Source organism: Myxocyprinus asiaticus, chromosome 1, assembly GCF_019703515.2.
Source record: "Myxocyprinus asiaticus isolate MX2 ecotype Aquarium Trade chromosome 1, UBuf_Myxa_2, whole genome shotgun sequence".
NCBI classification, from domain to species: domain Eukaryota; kingdom Metazoa; phylum Chordata; class Actinopteri; order Cypriniformes; family Catostomidae; genus Myxocyprinus; species Myxocyprinus asiaticus.
The window spans coordinates 38,639,832-38,660,155 of NC_059344.1; the positions used below are offsets into that span (position 1 = coordinate 38,639,832).

At 44.4% G+C, this 20,324-nt stretch overlaps 1 protein-coding gene across 3 annotated transcripts in view; it reads left to right on the plus strand.

Moving 5' to 3' along the window:
* Nucleotides 1-20,324, plus strand: part of LOC127444578 (VPS10 domain-containing receptor SorCS2-like) — a 321,561-nt gene that overhangs the window by 242,247 nt on the left and 58,990 nt on the right. For all 3 annotated transcript variants that reach the window (XM_051704034.1, XM_051704041.1, XM_051704048.1), the window contains exons 7-8: nt 124-242; nt 5,098-5,187. In XM_051704034.1, the coding sequence (XP_051559994.1) occupies nt 124-242; nt 5,098-5,187 (209 nt within the window). The remainder of the gene's footprint in view (nt 1-123; nt 243-5,097; nt 5,188-20,324) is intronic.

The window sequence follows — 20,324 nt, forward strand, 5'->3', positions numbered from 1 at the left end:
CATGGAAAAATGTTGTTGTGAGGTTTAGGGGTAGGATTAAGGGATTGAAAATATCAATGACAATTCCCCACCATATTTGACAAACAAATGTGTGTTTTTGTGCGTTATTCTCTCTTTCTCCAGGATACCTTTATGTGACATGTCTCATCCAGAACTGCTCGGATAAAATGGTGACAGCACAGTTCTTGGGGAAGACTGACCACAATTCCCTCTCAGTGCAAGATGAGTACATATTTGTAAAGGTAAATGATGCGCTACATTTACATGAATGTGTGAATTCATGATATTTATTTTGACTTATGGGGTGGTTACACTAAGCTTTGAGCATGTGATTTTGGAGTTTGGACAATGCAACGGACCAGAATATGACGCTTCACAAATAACAAATAATATTATATTAAAAATGTTCAAATATACCATCTACTCACTTTCCAGCAACAATGAAACATGCAGCTTTGAAATACACTCACCAAGCACTTTATTAGGAACACTATGGTCCTAATAAAAGTGCCCAAGGTGGTGTTCTGCTATTGTAGCCCATTCACTTCAAGGTTTGACATGTTGTGCATTCTGAGATGCTATTCTGCTCACTACAATTGTACAGAGTGGTTATCTGAGTTGTCGCAGCCTTTCTGTCAGCTCGAACTGGTCTGGCCATTCTCCGTTGACCTCTCTCATCAACAAGGCTTTTCTGTCAGCAGAACTGCTGCTCACTGCTTGTGTTTTGTTCCCTGTCTGTCACTCACTCGAAGTTGTGTCGATGTAGTGACACCAGGGGTTCGCTCTTGAGAGCCCCAATCACCTTTGATGTATTCAGAAAAGGCCAATGAAAATTGGCGAGTGGAATTTGCATGCTACTCTCCGCCCCGGACATACAGGTATAAAAGGAGATGGCGTGCACCACTCATTCAGGAGCCGAGCGCATGTGTGTGTGTGTGCACACCCGTCACCTTATCTTCTGCTGCTGGAATTTACGGCGCATATCAGCAGTCACCCTTGCATGGTCGAGTGTTGTGCTTCCCCTGGGTGCTTCGGCGGCTGAGTCCACAGGTGTTAAAAGTCGTGGAAGGCACCTTTCTCTGCCCATACACGCTTTGACGGCTCGTCCACCCTAACTACCCTTGACGGCGGAGCGGCTAAGGGATATGTCAAGCTTCCCCAGGTAGAGTGCGCCATTGTGGTGCATTTATGCCCGCAGGGCACAGCCACCTGGAGGAACCGACCAAGTCTCCCTTCCAAGGCGTGTACGTTTTCTTCGATACTCATGGCAAAGGCTTACAATGCCGCAGGTCAGGCCACTTCTGCCCTGCATGCCATGGCCATCCTGCAGGTCCACCAGGCCAAGGCGCTCAAAGATCTGCACGAGGGTAGGACCGACCCAGGGCTTATGCAGGAACTGTGTACCGTGACCGACCTCACTCTACGAGTGACGAAAGTCACGGCAGTGGTGGTCCAAGAGTGGCACCTGTGGCTCACATTGCGGTGATGCGTGACACCGAGAAGGTCCGCTTTCTCGATGCGCCCATCTCCCAAGAGTGGAGACTCCACCCCCGCGCAGTCCAGCTGATTTGGGAGAGACTCGGAGAGGCGCAAGTGGACCTGTTCGCCTCCCAAGAGTCCTCTCACTGCCCCCTTTGGTACTCCCTGTCCGAGGCCTCCCTCGGCATGGATGCCTTGGTGCACAGCTGGCCTCGGGGGCTGCGCAAGTATGCGTTTCCCCCAGTGAGCCTCATTGCACAGATGTTGTGCAAAGTCAAGGAGGACTGCCAACAAGTCCTGATGGTTGCGCCATACTGGCTCAACAGGACTTGGTTTTCAGACCTGATGCTCCTGGCAGTAGCCCCTCCCTGGTGCATTCCCCTGAGACAGGACCTTCTCACTCAGGAGCAAGGCATGCTCCAGCACCCGTGGCCAGACCTCTGGAAGCTCCACGTCTGGCTCCTGGACAGGACGCGGAGGACCTAGCAGGCCTTCCGCCAGCGGTGGTGGACACGATCATTCAGGCCAGAGCCCCCTCCATGAGGCGGCTGTATGCTCTGAAGTGGCATCTCTTCGCGAATTGGTGTTCTTCCCGCGGGGAAGATCCACGGAGATGTGCAGTCGTGTCTGTGTTGTCCTTTCTACAGGTGGGACTGGAGAGACGGCTGTCTCCCTCTACCCTGAAGGTGTATGTGGCTGCTATTGCAGCATATCACAATACACTGGATGAGAGACCCTCTCGATAGCACGATCTGATCACCAGGTTCCTCAAAGGTGTGAGGAGATTGAATCCCCTAGACCGTGCCTGATTCCCCCTTGGGATCTCTCTGTGGTCCTACCTGCCTTACAGAGAGCCCCCTTTGAGCCCCCGGAGCAGGCCGAGCTCAGCACTTTGTCTCTGAAGATGGCCCTCCTGGTGGCGCTCACTTCTATCAAGAGGGTGGGGGACCTGCAGTTGCTCTCTGTCACCTGCGAATGCCTGGAGTTTGGGCCGGCACACTCTCACATGATCTTGAGACCCCGGCCTGGTTATGTGCCCAAAGTTCCCACCACTACCTTCTGGGATTAGGTGGTGAGCCTGCAAGTGCTCCCTTCAGAGGAGGAAGACCCGGCCTTGTCATTGCTGCGTCCAGTTCACACCCTGCGCATCTATCTGGACCACACGCAGAGCTTTAGACGCTCGGAGCAGCTCTTTGTCTGCTTTGGAGGGCAGCAGAAGGGGAAAGCTGTCTCCAAACAGAGGTTGTCCCATTGGATTGTGGATGCCATTTCTCTGGCTTACCAATAACAAGAACTGCCGTGCCCTTTGGGAGTCCGGGCGCACTCCACCAGAGGTGTTGCATCCTCCTTGGCACTGGCGAGGGGCGCCTCTCTATCAGACATATTCAGAGCAGTGGATTGGGCTATACCCAATACCTTTGCAAGGTTCTACAACCTTTGCATAGAACCGGTTTCGACCCGAGTGTTATGGGGTAACAACAGGTAGGCCGGGCGGCCGGTCGGATGTATTGCTTGCATTGCGCCTTTCCCCTTTTGAGGTGATAATGTGCGCTATCTTGTCCACAACAGTTCCCCGTAACTGGTGAACACTAGATGCTTCTTTAATTCCTTAAGCACTATTCAGTGGCGAACTCGGCAGATGAGTAACGCCGCCAGGCCCAGTACTCGTGGTATGCCCCTTTTCAGGTGAGCCTGTGTGCTGGGCTCAGTGCTCCATACGTGGTGACTCCCCCCTCTGTAATCCCGTATGGTGTGTTTCCACTGTTCGGTTTCCCCTCAGGTGAAACCTGTGTTTCCCTTTGTCAGAGCTCTGCTCTGCCTTGGCCACTGTTGCTGTGTACCCTCTCCGTAGATAGGGTCTTCCCAGTGGTATCATTCCATATGTGAACTTCCCCGTCGGTAAAGTCCATGTGAGGTATTCTCCACATGTGGTCTCCGTAGTGCTCTCCCTCCTGGAGAGGGAAGAGCACTTCCCCAGCACTATTCTAGCAGGTGCTCAGCGGGAACTTGCTTAATACAAAAATCAGGAAAGGCCACCGCCTGTAGCTTTCTTGGGTAAGTCCTCCTCCCACCCTTTTTGGGACCCGGGAGATGCCTTACCTAACACGCTGGAAGGTCACAACGTGGTTTGAGCACTCGCTGCAAAGCATGCAGCAGCCTGCCAGTGTCCGCTCCTCCATACCTCGTGACACGGTTCAGCGCCTACGGCGTTTCTTATAGGAACCCCTAGTGTCACTACATCGACACAACGTCGAGTGAGTGACAGACAGGGAACGTCTTGGTTACTGATGTAACCTCTGTTCCCTGATGGAGGGAATGAGACATTGTGTCCCTCCTGCCATGGCACTGAACCGACCCCTGACATGGCCGGGACTCTCTCTTGGCTCCTCAGCACAACTCTGAATGAGTGGTGCACGCCATCTCCTTTTATACCCGTATGTCCGGGTCGGAGAGTGGCATGCAAATTCCACTCGCCAATTTTCATTGGCCTTTTCTGAATACATCAAAGGTGATTGGGGCTCAGCAGTTACAGAAATACTCAAACCAGCCCGTCTGGCAATCAAAAATCATGCCATGGACGAAATCACTGAGATCACAATTTTTCCCAATTCTGATGGCTGATGTGAACATTTACTGAAGCTCCTGACCTGTATCTGCATGATTTTATGGATTGCATTGCTGCCACAAGATTGGCTGATTAGATAATTGCATGAATAATAAGGTGTATAGGTATTCCTAATAAAGTGCTTGTGAGTGTATGTATTCATTGTTTTAAGCCAAGAGATTAGCGTGTGATGTCTTGATCATCTAACGGTCACGAGTCCTTTCGTCATACAGATTCGTGGTTCAGTGTTCACCAAACTTGAACTTTTGATACGTAGCATTGTACAAAATATTTTCTAATGAATTTTCATTTCCCATCTCCTGTGTCCGGATGCATTTGAATGGGAGTAAATGAAGTACGATGTGTAGTGTGACCGCCCCTTTACTGTGTCTCTCTTTATTTTGTCCTGTTTCTTCATTTTTTCCCCTTTCCTTCCTTCTCTTCTTTTTTTTTATTTTTTTATTTTTTTACATGTAATTAGCCAATGGCTCAAGGACATTTGCTCTTGTTCTGTATTAATTTCTTTCACTCCCTCCCCCTCTCACCTGCTCTATTGTACTTTGAAGGGATTGCAGCTGTTGAAAGGAATTCAGATATGCCCTTGAGAAACTACAGTATGGCTACAGTGTATGAAATGTTTGTGTCCGGTCAGAAGGTTGTAGAGTTAGACAGAAGCATGCTATTGCAGCCCAGACACAAAACTTGTGAACCATTGAGAATTTTTACAATAAGCCAATAGACATAGCTTTGGATCTGAGCTAGTTGAGACAAAATCTGTTGGGACAATTGGATGAGTATAAAGGGCAGTGTGAATGGAGATTGAACCTGAGGGAGGAGAAGGAGCCAAGAAAGAGGAGGGATGGTTGAATGAATGGGATGGAGAGGGTAGGGAGAGCAGTTTGTCTTAAAACTGCTGATTTTGTCCAAACATAATCATGTTATTGGAATGGTTAAATAGAAATCATGAAATGGTAAACAAAATAAACACTTTAGAAACCTTTTTCTTCTTTTAGGTAACCACAGGAAATCATACCAAGTATTATGTCTCGTACCGGAGGAATGAATTTGTTCAGATGAGATTTCCGAAATATGCCCTAGCAAAGGTAAGGTCCTCTCTAGAACGTCCTTTCTCTGCCTTTTAAATAACCATTATCCACTTCCAGGACCACTCTTGTGCATTTCTGGTATGTATTCATTACTAAATATTGTCTGCATGTTATAAGAATAACATTGTTCATTTAATTGTGATTTTAGAAATTATTTCCTTATTTAAACTTATTTGAGCTGTAGCACCAAAACTAAAGCAAAATCAAAGGTCATAAATCATGAGATACTTGAAACAAAGTGATTCTGTACTGTAACAGCACTATACAGTATGTACTGTATGTATAGTTGTGTGTATTTGTGCACTGCATTTGAGGTTGCTGCTGTTTTTTGTCTTGAACCATGCACCAGTGGTGTATCATTGTTTGAAGATGGTTATTGTTCTATTATCAACTGCAGCTGTTGTGGACTTTTCCCTTGAAAGCCACAGAGTGACTATGACATATTGAGGCAATATGTATGAACTGAAAAGCACAGTTGTTGTCTAGCATTGAGACACTACACCAATATAACCCTGACATGGCTTTAACCTACTGAGTAACCATGATGTATTGCAGTAATATGCCGGTGAAAGAAGACAGCTGGCTAAGGGTTACAGCTGATGGCTGACCAGACTGTCTGTGGCTCTAACCCAGGGGAGTGCTTCAGTAAAATGCTGCCTGACTGTAATTGAATAACATTGATTGGAGTGGAGGCCAGGGGGGCCTGCTTCATGTATATTTCACTTCAGAGAGAGATGGCGAGAGAGGCAGGGAAAGGGGAGAGGTTTAGGGCAGCTGCTGTCAATGGCATGTGTAACTATGCCAACTGCTGATTCACAGTGATGTGAAAGAGAAAGAGAGAGAAACGTGTGAGAGAAAGAGTATTAGAAAGAAAGATGTCTCAGATGACTAAACATTCAACTTAACGGCATGGTTAAAAGCTTGGATTTAATTACTGTGTACACTGCAAATTTTGGGGAAGTTGAATATGCTAAAGGTTTATATGCTTGGTGCCTGCAGGTGTGTATGTGACAATTTGGGAAGCATATATTTATAATTTCCTCTTCGTGGTGTCATGTTTGGGCATAAAGCAATCTTGATGGCTTTTCTATCTGTGTATCATTCATTCTTTTCATGTTCAATTAAGAATCCAAAATTGGAAAAATGATTTGATATTTCATTAATCATTTACAAAAACAATATTAAATAGCAAATAACGAGTTGTTTTTCGTACTTTCAATTTAATAGGACATTGGAAAAATGGCCACGGGGCACTGTTTTTTTGATAATTTGATTTTCCATCTAAAAAGAAAATAAAAGAGGTGAAAAATGTATTTGCACATGTGGGTGGCCCTGAAATGCCCCTTTCACCTGAATGGTCAACCTGCAACGCGTCTGTTTTTTTTTTTCAATGCCGTGAGACAAAATAAGAGTTCACTGCTGTTAAATTGTTCAGATGAATTTCTCTCAATTAATAATAAATTCTTTATCATATATTCTCGAAAACACGCCATGTTTATTGTAACTGTGCTATCTCTCTCAACACAATAACACATAGCTAACAGTAAAATGTTCACTGAATTCAGTCACTGATGAATGGGCTTTGCCTTTGTACCAGTGTACTCAAGCATGCGGCTCAGTGTTGGGACAATCATTGGCATGGGAAGCAAGTGATAATAGCGAGGGAGATTAATACCTATGCTCTATATAGGCCAGAGGTACTCAATAGGCCACGGACTCCGGTCCGGATCTGGACATTTCAATCCAGAACGAGCTCTAAATCTTTGTGCTAGTTACCTGACACCTATCTAAGTGATTGTGTAAGCATACGTGTATATGCGCGCGGAGCGGGAATATAGCGCATTCAGCGCTAGAGAGAAATCTTTCTCTCTGGAGCGGAAATAAAACGCGTTCAGCGCTACACGCTTTTTTCCCCCACTCCCCTCATGTTGCCTCTCTCCCCGCTATAGACACGAGGTGCCACATAAAGCATAATTTACTGTACGTACGAGTTGCAGGTGTGGTTATTTTAACATTAAAAACATTCAAATCAAAAACTTTAACGTGGCACCTTTAGACTATAACGTTTTTTTCCCTGTCTAAATTTTGTAAAAATTAGATGTCATCATGGATGGCAAGGAATGCCTATATATACTTTTTATGCAAACAGTATTTTAATGCTTCACTGTTGTTATGTAAATTGTTTGTTTGTTGTTAATAGATTCTCACTTTAAGGAAAATATAAAAATGGTCCATTCAGGGAGTCACGTGAGGATCAGCCGTGTGAACGGGGAGCTCTGCGCACTTTGCTAGTTTTAACACTTTTAATGATATAAACCGGCGAGATTCGATACACTCTGTTCCATAACTATTCTAGGAGGACAATATGTCTAAGAATTCAAAATCCTCGGGCTCTGGAGACATTAAAAGACACTTATGTGCTCAAGCTGACACCCCCTAGCAGGCCATGAGCCAGGGAGTCGATTTGGTCAGAGAGATGCAGGAAATGAGGTGAGAGATGCTGGGCATGACATCAATGCTGACGAAGGTCGTTGCTGACTTGGAGGATCTTGCTGTGATACGTTGATCGATCACTGCCATGGAGGCGAAGTTCTCTGAGGTGGTTACAAGAGCAGATGTCGAGAAATGGATCGATTATCTGGAATCATCGGAGAGAGAATTACCTGCTAATCCGCTAGCGACCAAGGTGGACTTGGAGCATGTCTGGGAGAAGTTGGAGGACATGGAGAACCGTGGCCGGTGGAATAACGTCCGTATTGTCAGAATTCCTGAGGCCACAGGGGGTTAGGATATGGTGAAATTCCTGGATGGGTTCCTTCCGAGTCTGCTTGACATAACAGGCCATAAGCTGGAAATCAAGCGAGCTCACAGGGCTCCAGCACAGAGATCCGCGGAGGGAGACAGGTCCCGATCAATTCTGGCCAAATTTCTGAGATCATCCGATAAAGATCTTGTGTTACTCAAGGCGAGGAGTAAAGGAAGGCTTTCTTGGAAAAATCACACCATTTTCTTGTTCCCAGACATTGCGAATTCGACAAGAGAGAAACATGATCAATTCAAAGAATGCAAGAAACTTTTACATCGACGGAAGGTCGCATTTGCACTGATATTACTGGCAAAATTGAGATTAGATGCTAAGGATGACCGTAAAACATTCACATGCCCACAGCAAGCGATGTCCTTCATAAAGTCAGTGGAGTGAGTAAGTCATCTTGTGGTACTCACATTGCAGTCGAGTGGACCGGCTCACTGAACATTCACTTGACTGTTCGAGGAAACTTAGCGCTTTTTTTTTTTTTGCGTGCTGGTTCCGCCTAGTGGCTGGAGTTTATCTTGTAGAGTAACACACCTTCAGGACAGCTTTATGGATGAATCTACATGCCTATTGGCTGGAGTTTGTTTTGTGGAGTATTTCTTGCAAGACATTGGAGTGATTAAGTCATTTGTTGCACTCATGTTGCAGCCGAGTGGACCGGCTCACTGAACATTCATTTGACTGTTTGAGGATTCCGTGCGGCTGGAGTTTATTTTATAGAGTGTCACATCTTCAGGACAGTTTTATGGATGACGCTACACACTCTTTGTGCTTATTCCGTCTATTGGCTGGAGTTTGTTTTATAGATTATCGTTTGCTGTGTAATTCTGTCTCACAAAATTTGTATAGAAACACCGGACTTAAGCAATCCGAAGTTGTCGTGGGGGATATCGTAGGTGTACATGGACTGTTTGAGTATGGAGGGATGGACGACAGTTGGCGCTTTCGTGCGCGGGGTTAATGCGCATGTTTCTGAGGGATGTTTGGGTTTTGATTGTCGCACTAATGTTGGAATGTGGTCTTTATAATCTTGTTTTTGACACACAATCTATTTTTTCTTATATGTCAAAATGTCAAATGTTAAAATGAGTGGATTATCTCTCTCCATGTGGAATGTGAATGGGTTGGGGTACCCCATAAAAAGAAGGAAGGTTATTTCTCTTCTTAAGCGTAAGAAATATGATATGGTGTTTCTTCAAGAAACGCATATTTCTCCGCATCTTTGCCCTCTTTCCCCATTATTGTTCTGACTTGCCCTGGAACCATTAGCAGCCACGATAAGAAAGGAAGATGATTTTCCAGGGGTGATTGCGGGAGGTGTGGCACATAAGATTTTGCTTTATGCAGATGATATGTTATTATTCATCTCCGACCCCACTAGATCTATGCCTTGCCTCCACAGAATTATTCATCCCTTTTCTAAGTTCTCAGGATACAGAGTTAATTGGTCTAAATCCGAAGCTTTGGCTCTGACAGCACACTGCCCGGTAATGGCTTTTCAGCTGGGCACCTTCCAGTGGCCCAAACAGGGCATTAAGTATTTGGGTATTTTATTCCCATCAAATTTGTGTGATTTAGTTAGAGTTAATTTTGACCCTTTAATAAAAAGGTTTTCGAGTGATGTGGGCAGGTGGGCTTCATTACATTTATCTATGATTGGGAAGGTTAATGTTATTAAAATGAATTGTATTCCAAAATTCAACTACCTGCTACAGTCTCTCCCTGTAGATGTCCCCCTCTCTTATTTCAAGCAATTTGATAGCATAGCGAAGTCTTTCATTTGGAATGGTAAATGGGTAACACTTTATTTTGATGGTACCAAATAGATATTTAACTGACTATAAGTGACTTATCAACTGGCTTGCTATAGCTAGTAAACAGTGTTTCAACAAACATTCAGTAGACTTTCAGTAGCCTGTATATAGATCACTATTAATGACCTACTTAAATTATTGTTGAGAACATCAGTTCATTAAAAGGTCATTAATAAAGATCTATATACAGGCTACTGAAAGTCTACTGAATGTTTGTTGAAACACTGTTTACTACCTATAGCAAGTCAGTCGATAAGCTGTTATTTTGCTGCTGTCATACAGGCTGTTGAAAGTCTACTGAATGTTTGTTGAAACACTGTTTACTAGCTATAGCAAGCCAGTTGATAAGTCACTTATAGTCAGTTAAATATCTATTTGGGACCATCAAAATAAAGTGTTACCGGTAAACGTGCCAGATTACATAAGTTGCATATGCTGATTGACAAAGGTGGGCTAGGCCTACCCAAGATTTTGTTTTATTATTATGCATTCAGTCTTAGACATTTGGCTCATTGGTCGCTTCCACCTGAGAGAGCCCCTCCCTGATTTTGCATTGAACAGGAAGTTCTTGCACATATTTCACCATTTCAAAGCCTTTCTATCAAACTAACCGGAGAAGTTAAGTTACACCCCATTATCTCGTATGGACAAAAGTGTCTAGAGTGTTTAATTCGGACATTTATTTAAATGTTGCTTCAAGCATATGGCTGAACCCAAAGTTATGTATTAATAAGTCACCTTTCTGCTGTACAGAGTAGATTATGAGGGAGGTTAATATGGTCAGTGACCTGTATGAGAGTGGAGTGTTGAGATACGATCAATATTTTGGGATTCCCAGGTCTCAATTTTTTAGGTATTTACAGCTGCGCCACCTGCTTTGTACTATCTTTGGGAGTAGCATACAACCCCCTAAAGTGGCGGACACTCTGGGATTGGTGATTACTGCTTTTGGAAAAGGTCATGAGGCATCAGTGTATTACTCCCTGCTAATTCAAAGTCTGGGGGACAGAGCTTCAACTTCTCTCAAGAGATTATGGGAGAAAGATTTAAACTTGGTATTGGAGGAGGGAGTGTGGGCTAGGATTCTAAAAAAACATCAAGTCTACATCTAGATATGCAAGGGTGTGCCTTATGCTATATACGATTTATATATATAAGATATATACATAGATTCTACTGGACCCCCTCTAGATTGTATAGGCTGGGTCTTAAAGACACACCCACCTGCTGGCGATGCCAGTCAGAAGATTGGGACACAACACATGTTTTTTGGTGGTGTTTTAAGATCCAAGAATTTTGGTTGAGGGTTCAGAGTTTTATATGTGATGTATTGGGCACTCAAATTTTATTTTGCCCCAGACTCTGTATTGTAGGTGATGGGGTGGTCATTTATATAGGGGATAAGTACATAAAAAAATTGGGTCCTAACCAGTGTTATGATCGGCAGACAGATCATCCTTAGGGGATGGAAGTCGGCTGGAGCGCCTTCATTTCAAGAGTGGCACAAAGAGATGGGCAGGGTAGCGGCATTTGTGGAGATGTCATGTAGAAGGCTAGGCAGCCTGGATTTCTTTAATAAAAAATAGGGCTGTTGTTTGGCCTTTTTGGGGGCTCTCAAAGAGGGAAAGTGGAGAGGGATTTGTAATTTTGAATGTATGTGTGCAACCTTTTTGTTTTTGGAGGTGTGCTTTTTTTTTTTTTTTTTTTTGAGTTTCTGAATGTTTTCTGCTGATTTGTTGTCTATTTGTGTCATTGTCAATTTAGCATTTGACCACTGGAGTGCTTGTTTGTGTTGGATGGGGGGGTGGGTATATGTTCGGGCGGAAGGGTTTTAGTTTCATATAATGTGATTCCACATTTTATGTTATGTCTGTCTGGCTTGTTGTTTGGAATCAATAAAAATTGTTAATAACAACAACAAAAAAATGGTCCATTCAGACTTTTACATTTTTATAAATGTTCTCTCATGGGATATACCTGAACCCCCATACAGTGTTTTTTTTTTTTTTTTTATCTGCCAAAAGGCCTCCTCCGATAAAACCGGAGCAGTCCCAATTTTACAAGCTGTGTACCACGTCCTGATGGACAAAGTCGGGACACCTTTTGTCCTGATTATTAGTCTTAGCTAGTTTGATTGCTTTAAATAATCATTTTAAATTGGCATTGCTCTATCATGCTTTTTCTGAAATGGGATACCAGTAGAGAGTAACGAAAGAATCGCTCACTGCAATTTCATTAGGGTAATTTTCTCAGAGTGGCTATAATGGCGTAAAACTTCCCTCGGCTCCACTGCTTCCCACATCTGATTCTGTCTGTCTGCCTAGAAAAATCCATTACCTGCTAGATGCCAAAATCGAGGAGGAAATGGATCTTATGCTAAATAGCACTTAATAATATAAATAAATGTTATGCTATAATATGTTTTAGTATTTACAAGCATGATAAAGTGTGCAGTAAAGAAAGCGCGAAAAAAGTCGGGGCACCATTTCTACCAATCCTCCCTATACTAGCACTGAATCTAAATGCAAACTTTATGATAATTCTCAGTCATTTTAGTAGAATAGGCCTACCTGTTAACTGAGCTGCTTCAGTCGGGTTTATTGTCATTTTACATACTGCAGTGCAATTAACAAAATGAAATGCGGTTCATGAAATATACAGTCTAATGGCCACATCAAAGCAGACAGATGAAAGTTATAGGCTGCATTCATGGCAGTGAACTATAACAGCTACAACAGTAAATTACAAATAATACATTGGAAGATATTAATACATTTCATATAAGACAACAATAAGTATTTACATAACAGTGGATAGGACTAGATTTGAGGAGCCAAGCTCAGATCATTCCGACCATCCCCTATTTTTTTTTTCTCTCCCCTTTTTCTCCCCAATTTGGAATGCCCAATTCCCATTGCACTCGTGGTGGCGTAGTGACTCACCTCAATCCGTGTGGCGGAGGACGAATCTCAGTTGCCTCTGCGTCTGAGACCGTCAACCCGCGCATATTATACCATGGTTTGTTGAGCACATTACAGTGCAAGACATACCGCATGTGGAGGCTTCACGCCATCCACCGCGGCATCCACGCACAACTCACCATACGCCCCACCAAGAGCGAACCACATTATAGCGACCATGAGGAGGTTACCCCATGTGATTCTACCCTACCTAGCAACTGGGCCAATTGGTTGCTTAGGAGACCTGGCTGGAGTCACTCAGCACGCCCTGGGATTTGAACTTGCGAACTCCAGGGGTGGTAGTCAGCGTCTTTACTTGCTGAGCTACCCAGCCCCTCCCATTTTTAAATGGAAATATGGGTAGCTTTTGAGAGATGAGAATTCATGAACATCATGAGCAAGTCGCTCCCATCCAAGCGCCCTGTGCTCACTCGCTCTCACAAAAGTAAACCTATTTCTTTACAGTGTAGGTCTATGCTTCTATAGTCTTTTGGATTTATGGTTATTTTCGTTATTTCAGTAACTGAGACAAATTCATCTGATCAATTTACCAGCAGTGAACTCTTATTCTGTCTCACGGCCTTGAGGAAGAATTGATGACATTGCAGGTTGACCAATCAGAAAAAAAGGGCAGTTTCAGAGCCACCCACATATGCAAATTCATTTTTCACCTCTTTTTGTTTCTTTTTAGATGGAATCAAATGATCAAAATGCACAGTGTCCCATGTCCATTTTTCTAATTTCCTATTTTTAACTTGAGCATAAAATCGAAAGTACGAAAAACAAGCCTTTATTAGTTTTTTTATATTGGTTTTGTAAATGATTGTGAATGAGTCGTTTTTCATTTTCAGATTTTGAATTTGTAATTGAATATGAAAAGAACGAATGATACACAGATTATTTTCCTCTCTCTAGACCCTCTTATCTCTGCCCTTTTAGTTTCTTGTCGCATGGCTTAGCAGATAGTTCACATTTTAGACACCCAGTTCAAGAACCCAGAAGCGAGCGGGAGACTGTGTGAGCGAGATGGGCTTGGCTGAAGTTGTGCCCATATTTTCCACAGTGAATAATTGAAATCCTTTTGAAAAATGCAAAACCCAATTCCAGTATGCAGTCTCAGATCTCTTCTGAAGTTCCTTTCTTTAAGTTATGGATTAATGATGGCTCCAGTGGACCGATTAGTTTGTTGCAACACACCTAGGGCACTAAATGGCCTTGTCTCGCCTCTTCTTCTTTTTTCCTCACTCACATCCCCCTGTCTTGCTGCTTTTAAAGCCTATCTCAATGCATTTGCAGGAAGTATTTCTTGCTGTACTGCATTTAAAAGACTCAAGCTGAAGGGATTGAATTGCCATTGTAAAAAGTAATTTTATAAAATGCTTGGGAAACAGATCTTTTCTGTATTTCAGGAAATGTTAAGGATAGAATTCGTGTTTTAATCTCATGTGGATTTAATGAACAAATATTGCTAGCATGTCAAATTTTAGGAGGTGAGGCACAGGAATCAGCTTCATCCCCAAATGACTAAGTACACATAAGAAATAATACAATTCAAACTTTATTCAAAACACCTGCAAAATTCAAAACACCTCCAAATTTTCAAGTATGCTTTAGAAGTTTCAACTATGGTAAATCTTGGTATAGGAATCAATTCCTATCCCCCCAAATTACACAAAATCACTTTAAAAGAGCACAAGGTTCTTCTTTTAGTTGGAATAGACTTTTAACAGAAACACAATACTATTAATTTTGTCCAATTAAGACCTTTTACTCTGGTGCAAGAATGGGATAACATGCCCAGAATTCGAATGCACACTATTAGAGCACAGTGAATCCACCAGGCACAGAGGAAAGCCAAGCATACTGCTGAAGTGTTAATGTGCAATTCCTTCTTTTTCAAAGAAAGAGGCCTTAAAGAATCTTATGTCTTTTTGTCCATCCATCTGTCTATTGTACATTCACCCATCCAACTTTTTTATACTTCGTCACTCAGTTAGCTAAACCTTGCTGATAATATACTGAGGAACTGCCAGACATGTCCCGCAGCTGTACCATGGCTGATAGGGGTCCTGTGCCTGCTGTCAGAGACAGATGGATAGTGCTGTCTTAGGTTCTGATAGTACTGTTATCAGTACTGGGGACCTGAGTGGCCTGTCACACATTGTGATAGACAAAGACAGGACTAGATAGCTGAGATCTCCCAATACAGCCACACATGTGCATGGAGGAGCAAACACACATACACACATACACACACACACTTTCCTTTTTTTGGTTTTATTGTCTGAATGTTGACCCTTTGTCCATCTTGTCTCTCTCTCTCTTGCATGCTGGGAGTTTGGGGGACTGAGAGTGTGGTTGGGTGAGACCTGAGCTACGAGAATGCACCTGTTTTTCAACTTTTCGGATTCTTTATTCTTCTTTTATTGCATGGTTAGTTAAGTCTGATGTTTTCTAGAGTTTTGCAAGCGCAACTTAATTTTGCGTGGAGGGATGGTGTCCCACGTGGAGATGCCATCTTCGTCCCTATGCAATGGCTTCAGGTGTGCTCTTAAGGAAGGCATTATGGTGGAGGATGTTCTCATTGCAGTTGGAGAGGAGGTTGGTCAAGAGAATATTTCCTCTGCCTCTCGCATGAATAAGTCAGTTGTAGTCTTTTTGAAAGAACAACAACTTTTTAATCCTTTGATCAAGAATGGAATTGTTGTTAATGATAACTTTTGCAAATGACTCCACTTTATGTCCCGTCATCTAAAGTTATCATTTCAAACGTGCCACCGTTTACTGCAGACGAAGCTTTGGAATGCTAATTGGTTCGTCTTGGAAAAATAGCCGGAGCTTTCAGAGCAATCTCATTGGGGTGTAAACACCCATCTCTGAAACATATTAAGTCCTTTAGGAGACAGGTCTACATGTTTTTAGGGTCACCCGAAGGTTCATTGGATGTTTCTTTTCATGTAAAGCATGAGGGGAGAACATACATGGTTTACGCGACCACTGGGAATTTGCGTTGCTTTGAATGTGGAGACATTGGACACAAACGGTTTGGTTGCCTACACAGAGAGCGAGATAATATTCAGTCAAGGTCAGAAACTGATGTGGCAGGGACCTCAGCAACAGTATTCAAAAAGAGAAGGCTGGTCAATCTATGGTAAGGCCATCTGATATTGATGTGGAATTACCCGCAGACATTCAGTCAAAGAATGATGTACAGGTATCTTTGATAGAAGCTGTGAGTTCTGAACATGGTACTAATGCTGATGATAAGGTTGAGAATAGCAGTAATATCGAGGTTTCTGCAGGCTCCCTTCCAAGGCGTGTACGTTTTCTTCATCACTAGTGGCAAAGGCTTACAACACCGCGGGTCAGGCCACCTCCGCCCTGCACGCCATGGCTATCCTGCAGGTCCACCAGGCCAAGGTGCTTAAAGGCGTTGACTCGCCTGACCCAGGTGTGCACATGGGCCCCACTCCCGCCCCTGGGCTAGCACAAGGTGAATACCCTCGTAACATCGCCGGGTGCCTTCTGGGCCCCTGTACCCAAATTGTCAATAAAAGAGCAGTTTCCTCATTCCCTGTGTCATCCTCCAATGCTCAGCCCCTCTGCGCTGGCGATGGCCAGGTGCTGAAAGTCTTTCCGGTCAATGAGCGTGACGCGAGTATCTCATGTTCCCTTGTTTTCCGTCGAAAGAAAGCCAGCAAACAGGTAAGCACGGTGGTTCTTGAGGCCACCGGCCACCATTGCGGGCTCGCGGGGCAGGGCATGCTCCGGCATCCACGGCCAGACATCTGGAATCTCCACGTCTGGCTCCTGGACAGGATGCGGAGGACCTAGCAGGCCTTCTGCCAGCGGTGATAGACACAATCACTCAGGCCAGAGCCCCCTCCACAAGGCGGCTGTATGCTCTGAAGTGGCATCTCTTTGCAAATTGGTGTTCTTCCTGCGGGGAAGATCCACGGAAATGCGCGGTCAGGTCTGTGTTGTCCTTAATATAGGAGGGGCTGGAGAGACGGCTGTCTCCCTCTACCTTGAAGGTGTACGTGGCTGCTAGAGTAGCGTATCATGATACACTAGATGGGAGACCCTCACGGCAGCACGACCTGATCACCAGGTTCCTCAAAGGCGCGAGGAGATTGAATCCCCCTAGGCCGCGCCTGATTCCCTCTTGGGATCTCTGTGTGGTCCTACCTGCCTTACAGAGAGCCCCCTTTGAGCCCCTGGAGCAGGCCAAGCTCAGCACTTTGTCACTGAAGACGGCCCTCCTGGTGGCGCTCACTTCTATCAAGAGGGTTGGGGACCTGCAGGTGCTCTCTGTCACTAGCGAATGCCTGGAGTTTGGGCCGGCACACTCTCACATGATCTTGAGACCCCGGCCCGGTTACATGCCCAAAGTTCCCACCACTCTCTTCCAGGATCAGGTGGTGAAACTGCAAGCGCTCCCTTCAGAGGAGGAAGACCCGGCCTTGTCGTTGCTGTGTCCAGTTCACACCCTGCACATCTTTTTGGACCACACGCAGAGCTTTAGACGCTCGGAGCAGCTCTTTGTCTGCTTTGGAGGGCAGCAGAAGGGGAAAGCTGTCTCCAAACAGAGGTTGGCCCATTGGATTGTGGATGCCAATTCTCTGGCTTACCAATCACAAAACCTGCCGTGCCCTTTGGGAGTCCGGGCGCACTCCACTAGAGGTGTTGCGTCCTCCTGGGCACTGGCGAGGGGTGCCACTCTAACAGACATATGCAGAGCAGCGGGTTGGGCTACACCCAATACCTTTGCGAGGGTAACAACAGGTAGGCCGGGCAGCTGGTAGGGTGTATCACTTGCATTTGCGCCTTTCCCCTTTTAAGGTGATAATGTGCACTATCTTTTCCACAACAGTTCCCTACACTGGATGCCTCTTTAATTCCTTAGGCACTATTTGGTGGTGAACTCAGTGGAGGAGTGATGCCACTAGGCCCAGTACTCGTGGTATGGCCCTTTTCAGATGAGCCCACATACTTGGGCCCAGTGCTCCATACATGGTGATTCCCCCCTCGGTAATCCCGTATGATGCGTTTCTACTGTTCGGTTTCCCCTCAGGTGAACCCTGTGTTTCCCCTCATCAGAGCTCTGCTCTGCCTCGGCCACTGTTGCTGTGTACTCTCTCCATAGATAGGGTCCTCCCCAGTGGCATAATTCCATATGTGAACTTCCCCGTCGGTAAGTCCATGTGAGGTATTCTCCACATATTAACCACCCTCCGGTAGGATGTGGTCTCCGTAGTGCTCTCCCTCTTGGAGAGGGAAGAGCACTTCCCCTGTGCAATTCTAGCAGGTGCTCAGTGGGAAATTGCTTAATACAAAAATCAGGAAGGGCCACCGCCTGAAGCCTCCTCAGGTAAGTGCCTCCACCCACCCTTATCGGGACCAGGGAGACGCCTTACCTAACTCGCTGGAAGGTCACGACGTGGTCGAGCGCTCGCTGCAAGGCACGCAGCAGCCTGCCCAGGTCCGCTCCTCCGTACCTCGTGACACAATTCAGTGCCTGCGCCGTTTCATATAGAAACCCCTAGTGTCACTACATCGACACAACGTCGATGAGTGACAGACAGGGAATGTCTTGTTTACTGATGTAACCTGTTCCCTAATGGAGGGAACGAGACATTGTGTCCCTCCTGCCGCGGCGCTGAACCGACCTCTGACATGGCCGGGACTCTCTCTCGGCTCCTCAGCACAACTCTGAATGAGTGGTGCACGCCATCTCCTTTTATACCCGTATGTCCGGGGTGGAGAGTGGCATGCAAATTCCACTCGCCAATTTTCATTGGCCTTTTCTGAATAAAGCAAAGGTGATTGGGGCTCTCAAGAGTGAACCCCTAGTGTCACTACATCGACACAATGTCTCGTTCCCTCCATCAGGGAACAGAGGTTACACCAGTAACCAAGACGTTTTCTTTAATGCTGGTATTGTTTCATTTTCTGCTTTCCCTCTTAAATCTTTACATGGGAGATATAAGGGTGGGCTCTCTTAACATCAGTGGTGTGTGGGGCTTTACTGGTTGTTTAGATCAGTGTTACTATCAGAAATAATTTATAATTATTTCTTTAGTTATTAATTAATATTTAAATTAATTAATTGAATATAACTCATTAAAACCTCTTATGAGGCTCCAGTAAATGTAGTGCGCTACGTTTAGGAGCGGGTTTGGTTATTAGCAATAATTAATAATTATCAAAGATAATCAATAGAACATTGATGAGAATCAATGTTAGCTTTTTTAATCCTTTAAATCAACAATTATCAAAGATAATCGTTAATTGTTAACATCGATGAAACATTAATTAAAATTAACACTAGCTTATTGATCATTCAAATTCAACAATCATCAAAGATAATTATCAATTATCAAAAATCAATAGAATATTAATAAGGATTAACATTGACGGGGCACCAACCTGGAATCATTGACTAATAACTAGATAGTATAACAATCTCAATATTAGATTGTTTTCTTAGGCAAATCGACATCCGAAGAATATCGAAAACAATGAAAATAACGGAAAAAAAACAATGAATGAAGGCTTGAATTGTGTTCATCCGTCCTTTAACTCGGACTCGGTTCCTCGAGGCTCGGGTGATGACGGGAGGCCGTTTCCTCGCTTTGTCGGCGGGCATACGGCTGCTGATTCTTGGCGGGCTGGCGGAGAAATCAGAAATGTCGACTTGATTGAAGATGGAAGAGAAATCTTTAATATCTTCACTTCTGCAGGCAAACGGATGAAGATGCGGATTGCTCGGTGGTCTCCTTCGGATCCGTTAGAGTGTTCGGTTGAACACAGAGTAATCTCAACTCGTCCAGCGAGATGGAGATAGTATGGCCACAGTTTCAAGTCGGACGTTACTTCCTTGTGCCACGAGGTTGCACCTGAGAGCAGCGATGAGCTGCATCTACCCACTGCAAACAAAGTTGCTGGAAGCAAATCCCGGAAGCATTTCAGAGGTATTTCTACTCCTGATGATGTCATGGTTGAGGGACGTTCTGTTGTGTGCCTCATCCAATAGGAGTTGAGAGTTCGATCCTTTAGTGAGCAAGGCTTCATGGGATTTGTAGTCTGTTTTGGACTCCCTTTGTTTGATTTTGGCATGGTTTTTATCAGTAAGATTTACGACTTGGTATGTGGGGGCTGAGTTAGGTTTTATGACTGTGTTAGGCCTGCCTTTGTCTTCTATCTGAATACATGAGGCCCAACAGGTGGGAGGGATAGATGAAAGCATGCCTCAGTCTCTGAAATAATACAGCAAAATAATTTACACATTGTTTTCTGCCGGAAATTCATAGTGATGTTGATAATGAGGTAGAGTGGGAAATGTGGCGGAAAGGGAAATATATTTTAAGTCATGGAACAAATCTGAGTGCAGGAGTGGCGATTCTTTTTTCTACAGAAATGGGTGTTACCATTTTAAATTCAGAAGAACCAATAAAAGGTCGCCTTATAGTAGCAAAAATGTATATTGATGGGACTATTTTTTTGTTTTAAATGTTTATGCACCAAATGTAGAACATGAGAGAG